The sequence below is a fragment of the Streptopelia decaocto genome, assembly GCF_964273445.1.
Source record: "Streptopelia decaocto genome assembly, chromosome: 1".
NCBI lineage: Eukaryota > Metazoa > Chordata > Aves > Columbiformes > Columbidae > Streptopelia > Streptopelia decaocto.
This window is the reverse complement of record NC_138663.1, coordinates 166,058,940-166,066,391: the sequence shown is the minus strand read 5'-3', so window position 1 is coordinate 166,066,391 and position 7,452 is coordinate 166,058,940. Positions and strand designations below refer to the sequence as shown.

The following is a 7,452-nucleotide window of genomic DNA, read 5'->3' as shown; positions in this document are numbered from 1 at the left end:
GGAACAGTATACGGGACATTTGTGCAAAGGAAGGAAGCAAAATTCCTGTATTATTTTCAGGTGAAGTAGTAAACAACAATAAAAATACACTTAAAAATTCTATTTTCGTCTTCTTATTAGACTCAATGTGATTATATCCCTGTGAAGTTTGCAATTAGAAGTACCAGTTATCCCAACTCAGAACAATAAATGGGGGGAAAAAATGACAAGTAGCCCAGTTTAATTTCAAACGTTAATATATTTTCTATTTTATAGTGAACATATGCATCGTTCACCCCTTATTTGCAGCAACTATGACGTTCTCATAAAAAGGGGTGACACTTGTAAGATGCCTCTTAAAATAAATATTTCTTTTTATAAAATAATAAAACTTCAAATAAATATTCTTTACACTAAACAATATGTTGAAAAAATTAGAAAATAAAGGCTGAATTTTACTGTAACTGTACAATATACATGAAGTCCAAAGGGAAATCAGAATCTTGTAATAGAAGGTTTCTGTAAGACAAAATACAATCTAAAAACATACTGATTGATTCACATTCTTCCGAATGTACAACATATTAGTATAATATTTTGTGACTGTGCCATGTCTTATGACACCACTTATTTTTCACAGTTGAAAATATTATTGTATATACAAAAATATAGCACATTATCTCTGGCAGAAAAAAAAAAAAGAAAAAAAAGGAGTCATTTGCTAATTTACAGATTTTGCAAGTACTATTCACAAACAATAGAGTTGCCTAGGAGTGTCTGTGTTGCTTTAGCTTATGCAATATGTGGGTCACAATGTACTGCATCCCATTTTTTTTTCTGTAGCCCACTAGATGGATTCTAACAAGCGGATTGGTTAAGATGGCACACACAGAGAGAAGCATTTCACTGCGAAGAGCAAAGTATATCCCCCTACCCTTCTACTACAGTGCCAAGACCATAGCTGCTTAGTTGTTTGCATATGTATTTTTAAAATAATTCTTGTTACTTTACTATTTCTGACTAGCGATGCTATGTCGGCTTTTCAGAGTTCCTGGGGGGGACGCTGGGAACTTTGCAGCAAACTGTGTTGGAGTGTTTACAGCGGCACCCCGGCCGATTTACCCGGTCGTAACAGCCCTGGCACAACTTAAGGCAACCCTTGGCTGGTAGGTAACACCACAAGCAAGGCAGAAAGAGGGACACCACACCCATGGCGGACCATCTAGTGCAGCAATGTGACTGACTGCAGGAGCAGGGGTTGTCAGCGCAGTTGTCCTCGTCATCGTTCGAGCAGTGATAGAAGAGGCCCTTCACACAGCAAACGCAAGTCCCGTAATCAACCACGTTCTGGGCTGAGCAAAGACACTGCTTGTCACAGATCCAACACGATGGGAGGGTCCTGGGATACGTGCACTCCTTGCACTTACACTTCCCACAGTCCTCACACCTGTAGCTGTGCGCTCCCAAGTCGTCTTTGCTCAGCGGCTTCAGCTCACTTGTCTTGAGCTCAGACTTGGGCTGCATTCGGACTATCCCATCAGCAACAGGCCCTGAAGATGATCCTAGAAGTCTCTGTTCAGATGAATTACTGCTTGTACTTGTCCTTGTACTGCTCCGTGAACCTGTGCTGACCGTGCTGATGGATCGGGACAGAGGCGCCCGAGGAGAGGCGTGCGTCTGCGTGTGCTGAATCCGGCTAAAATGACGATGCTCAGACAAGCCATGGGGTCTTTCACTTTTGGGCTGGGTTGCTAGCCGAGGAGTGGACTTGACCCCTGGCCGTGGAGCCACCGTAGGTCCCTCCGTGTACTCATTTGTGTTCCGGATGGCTCTGATCTGGTCCAACGACAAGACGTGAACCTGCTGCATCAGGACATCCCGCAGGTCAGGCTCCCCGTGCGCTCTCCCACTGTCACGCCGAGCCTGTAGCAAGGCTTGCGACCCGCTGCTGTGCTGAGCTCTTGTCTCCATCAGTGCCCGGAAGCGTGCTCACCCCGGCAGGCTTAGAACACATCTGAAATCCTGGAGCGACAAAGAGAGGATTCACTATTGCAACACATATCACGCTCCCTTTCCAGCAGCCTTTCAAGCCTGCAGGATCCCACAGCACCACACACAATCAAGTAATGCATCAGCCATTAAAAAAAAAAAAAGAAAAAGAAAAAGAAAAAAGGAGTCACATCTGGGGCGGAGCGCAGGTCAGCTGAATGCACTTCCCTTTGCCTGTCCTGCCCACTCCTGTGGAGAATGTAAAGGGATTCTGTTCTAGGTCCATGCATATTAACCTGTGGCTCTAGAAAGTCTACCTATTGTGCCTGCTAACCAAGGCTTCCCAGGCCATCTTCTGGTTAGACCATGGCCTTTAAAGAGATTACATTTCAGCCACTTGAAGTGACTCTTCTTTTCACATCAGGCTACTGAAAAACATATATATATATATATATATACATACATATATATATAAAAGCCTGCAAGTATTTAGCAAGTGTAATGTGACCTGCTGATGACAGACATATAATTCTCCAATTTTGCTTAAAACTGGATAATATTTTGGTAGGCTAGTCTCTTTACACATTAAACTTTACATGATGTAAATAGGAAATTTTAGTTTAATAGCAATGGTCCCAAGAAAAACACTAAATAGCAATAAAATGTTTGAGGTTAGACATTAAATGAGTTAGTGCTACCAAAAACTTCAACAGCACAAGTAAAAATATCTCTCTCCAGTATTTCAGTGTGTGTCACACTTGTGTACACCACTGTGGTTGTTATTTTAAGGCTCAATACTACAAAAGCAACACCACCACAGTTTTATTTTTTTAAATGTGTAAAAAATTCCATAGACTACATTTCAAATTGTATATATTACCATGAGTGGCTTGTGGGACAGAGGCATGCATAATATAATCAAACAATGCCAGCATCCAAGAAGTCTACTTGACTGTGAATATGACTTTAAAGGATCATTAACTACAAAGTAGAAACGCAGACTTAAGAATTTAAATGTAAAGACAGTAAAAGACTCAGAAGATGAGAACTTGTAAATAACTAATTTCCACATTCAGATATGCAAAACTTTCAAGTACTGACCTCTAAATTAGTTAATATTTGTTCTGCCTTTATCATATCTTAAAGTGGTTCCAAAATCCAATTACCTATACAAAAATCCAGAACAACATTTTACAATTAAAACCCAAGCAGGAACCAAGCTTCTTACAAGGACCACACAATGTCTTCAATTATACCTAGAAAGGGCACCATAGTGTTACTCTGTACACATCAGTTACCAACAATAATACTATACTGCAGTATAATAAAATATAGCCAAACAGTTTAACAATGAATATCTGAGGACACTGTCTTTACTCTAACAGCAGTGGAAAACATTTAACCTTTTAACTCCTGGCTCCCTCCCCACAAGTGCTTTTTTTCTTATTAAAAAACAAACAAACAAACAAAAAGCCCACTAAGTTTTAAGAGTGACCACCTACTTTAAATATTGCCAAATCCTGGTTTTGGACACAGAGTGTATGTCACGGTGTCCAACCCCTCGGGAAAACATAAAAAAAAAAAAAAACACCACCAAAAAAACAAAAAGAGTCTTGCAAACTTATCGTGAAGCATTGCTTACGTTTTCTTCAAATTAAAATCTCTGGCATATAAAAAGTTTCAACCAGTAGCCTAAGGAGACATTTTTTTTTCATCTGAAACTATCTGGAGATAAAAAAGAACAGAAAATAAAATACCTTTCTCATCACTGAGAGGAACTAGCAGCCCTATCTGCTCTCCACGTCCAGACTCGAGCCAGACTCAGCCAGCCAAGAAGATACGCCGAGTCCAACCCTGCCTCTCCAGAAATGACAACCCAGCGCTAAAGCAAAGTTGACCCTGACCTGCGGACGCTAAGGACGACACCGGTCTCGGTGGCGAAGCCCCTTTCAGACGCCAAGGTGGGAGCTGGAAGAGAAACCTCGGCGCTTTGGCCCCTTCCCCTCTCCCGGGTCCATCCCGGGGCGCAGCAGGTGGGAGGCGGCCGCCCCTCGCCCCCAGGAGCGCGGCCGCAGGCGCCGCCAGCAGCCCCGCAAGTGCAGCCAACCTGGAGATAAACCGGGAGACATCCTCTGGGCCGGGAGATGGGAGGGGGCTGCTGCAGCCGCCTTATCGGGAAAGTCAAACCCATGTTTCCTTTCAACTCTTCCCCCCCTGCCCTCCCCCGAGAGATGCTAAAGAAGCCTTCCCCTCCCGGATAATGCAAGGCGCCCTGGAGACGGTCTGAGACAACACCTCCGGGACAGTTGGGCAAAAGGCAGATTACCCCCCTCTCGCCTTGTCATAAGCACCCATTCAGCTCCACAAAGCCGGCCGCTGGAAAAGCTCTTCTTATTTTACGCACATTCTGCAAACTGCCTGAACTTCAGTCCGCCCCCCTCCGCCCCAGCCCGAAGGGACCCAGAAGGCATTTTCAGCGGGACACCGGTCCGAGCCAGGAGATCCTGCTTTTTCTCCCCTTGATAGATCCGCTAACAGAACAAGAGGCAAGTCTCCAGCACACTTATTTGCAAACATACATTTGCCTGAAAATTCCTAGGGGAAAGCATGTCTCTCCTTCCTCTGATCTAGCCCCTCTCTCCTCTCCATCCACCAAGAGCAGAGAAGTAGCATTTGCCTTTTTTTTTTTTTTTTCTGCGTGCATGTGTGCGACAACACGATTCCCCACTTCTAAAAGCCAAAGTCCACTCTCGCAGAGCTCAAGTGCCATGATTGCTAACTTTTCCTAGCTGGGATTGGCAAAAGGGCGAGCAAGGGGGCCGGGTTTCGCGTTCGGCACATTTGGGGAAGTTTAAAACTCAAGGGGCTTCTTGCGTGCTGTGGAAAAACCCCGTGTCTTGCTGGCTGGGAGAAGGCAAGCCTAAGGGGGAGAAGTCCTCTGCCCGTGATTTTCTGTTTTGTGGCCGGAGCCAGTGCAAGGCACCCCCACCCCCATCCTCACCGCACACACACCAACCACCTCCTCTTCTTTCAAAGTGCTTTGAAACCCCCATTAAGGGCCGAGTGTGTGATCAGACTATGGATTAGGGCAAAAAGGACTTTACCATCAGGGTGGGGCAAACTGACACACAAATAGCTTGCTGAAAACACCAGCAGGTTTTTGGTTTCTTTTTTTTTTTTTTTTTGGAGGGGGGTTAGGAGGGGCTGTTATAAAGTAAACCCACAAAAAAAAAAAAAAGTTACAGCAAAAATTAAGTCTTTCCTTCCCCTCCACACATCTCCTCTGCATAGAAGAATCTGAGCAAGAACTTTCCTCATCTTACGGGTCGAATTAATTGAATCACAAGAGAAATATATATGTGTATATATGCACACACACATATATATTTATACCAGACGTGCACTCACTTCCGAATTGCACGGATCTCCCGACGCCACTACAGACGGGCGTAAATCACTCACTGAAAGGCGGGTTGCCTGCTCTCCCCCAAGCCGGAGGGACAAACAGCCCCAGCGCTCGACAACCCCGCAGCGCCTTCCCTTCAATTCCCCCGGGGGCTTGTCGGAAACCCACGCGTGCCCGGCGAGGCCGGAGCGCGCAGGACCGCCCGTGCCCGGCTCCCCGCTGCAGGGAAAACACGCCGAAGTCCCGTTCCGTCCCCCCCACGCCCCGCTCGCAGCCCCCGCAGGCATTGCCTCCGCGCCCGCGCAGCCCTCCGCCCTCCGCGCAGCCTTCCGCCCCCTGCGCCCCCGAGGCACCCCGACGGGGAGCAAACGCGGCGCAGCCCGCAAACCCAAGCAGAGCTTCCCCCCTCCAACCCCCCTCCCCGGAGAGAAACCGCTCCGAAATCCCACCTCCGGCTCCTCTTTGGGAAAGGAAGGAGAGGGGAAGGGAGGAGAGGGAGAACCTGTACGAATGGAAAAGGGATCGGCCTAAAACATTTCCACGAGTTTTCTTGGAGCAACCGGGGAGGGGGGGGGGAGTACTGAAAAGCTTGTTTTGCAAAGAAGGAAAAGGCTCTCACCGTGATCGCGGCGCTGCACCAAACCCCTCTCTCTCTTGTATTTTCTTCTTCCTGCGGTTTGCAAATAAATCCAGCCCTAAAGCAAAAAAAAATTCTTTTCCAAACTCTGCTTTAGTCCAACTTGCAAATTAGAGTAAGAATGATCACCATGTAAAAAAGTCCAGAGCAAAGCTAGGTCTCTCTCCCCAGATCGATTACAAATACGTGTGTGCGCGTGTATACTATTAACAATAATCAAAACACCTCTTCGGATCGGGGTGGGTTTTCTTTGCCCCTAAAAAGAAATCACTCAAGTCTCTCACACACACTTTTTTTTTTCCTCAATAAACAGGAGGCCGAATCGCCAATACCAAGTCACTTTTTTGTTGTTGTTGCAAATGATCAAAAGGCAGGGAAAAGCCAAAGAAAACAAAATAAAGTGGAACTAAAATAAAATCCCAAAGCTTTCTTCCACTGAGCTCTTCCAAAAAAGCAGCTTGTGCAATGTAGCCGTCCTGCTGAGAAGCTGCTTGCTGCAAGCTCCTCTCCCCTCTCTCTAGCTTTCTCGCTCCCTCTGCGAGCGTGTGTGTGTTGCAGGCAGTTCTGTGGTTTGCAATCGTGGGGGGGGGGGGTGTTTTGGGAGCGCAGCGGATTTGTGGTGGTGGTTGTTGTTGTGTGTTTGGAGGAGGTGGAGGAGGAGGAGGAAGATTTGAGATCTGAGCTGTAGGGGCTCGGCGTTTTTCTGCTCGCTCGCTCTCCCCCTCTCTCTCTTTTTCTTTCCGGAGGACGTAGGGTGATCTCTCTGCAAAAGCAGCAGTAAATGGCGTCATGTGGATCTGAGGAGGAACAGAGCAGTTGTTGTCCCAGAGGATATATCGCATCCGGTCCCAGCTCATTGGCTCTGCGGGGCTACATTCACTGGCGCTCCCAGCGCCCTGCCAGCACTCCGAGCTGCGGGAGGCATTCAAAAGGGCAGTGCTGCCGCCGCGCCAGCCCGGCCCCGGCCCTTCCCTTCCCTTCCCTGCGCTGCGCGGGGGCGGCGGGGAGCCCCGTTCCCGGGGCCTCGCCGCAGCCTGTTTTCACAGGAGGCTCCTCCGTGCGCGGTCACACGGCGCTCGGGGTTGCTTTTGTGCTCCTGTATTTATTCAGAGGCAAGGCAGCGATAGGTTTGCAGGGAGCCGAGGGGAGCTCACTTCTCCCGAGAAGACACGGTCTCCTCGCCGCTGCGGACTTTCGGGAGACCCGTTTCCAGGTGCTCCCTCCCGTTCCCCCCCCCCTCGCCCCGTGTTTTCATTTAACCGAGTGGAATAAAAGTTTACACTTTCTGCCCTCCCCCCTCTTTTCATCAGTCCTTGGCCGCTCAGGGAGAAGGAAGGGTGATTACTTGGGGCATTGTCCCGCGGATTAACGCGATTAGGCGGCGCGGAAGGCGCCCCCGTGGCCGGGCAGGAGCGCGGAGCGGGGCCCGCGGGGCGCGGAG

The 7,452-nt window shown here is 48.0% G+C and overlaps 1 protein-coding gene across 2 annotated transcripts; it reads right to left on the bottom strand.

Annotated features, from left to right (window-relative positions):
• Window positions 1-236: 236 nt before the first annotated feature.
• Window positions 237-6,773, bottom strand: SPRY2 (sprouty RTK signaling antagonist 2). Of its 2 annotated transcripts, XM_082065685.1 has the most exons (3): window positions 5,994-6,773; window positions 3,070-3,134; window positions 237-2,001 (listed from the first exon to the last, which is right to left on the bottom strand). In XM_082065685.1, exon 3 carries the CDS (start codon window positions 1,948-1,950, stop codon window positions 1,009-1,011), a length of 942 nt encoding a protein of 313 aa, XP_081921811.1. In that variant the 5' UTR covers window positions 1,951-2,001; window positions 3,070-3,134; window positions 5,994-6,773; the 3' UTR covers window positions 237-1,008. The 2 variants fall into 2 exon arrangements, with proteins under 2 accessions (XP_081921811.1, XP_081921810.1); XM_082065684.1 differs by lacking the exon at window positions 3,070-3,134.
• Between the last annotated feature and the right edge of the window lie 679 nt (window positions 6,774-7,452).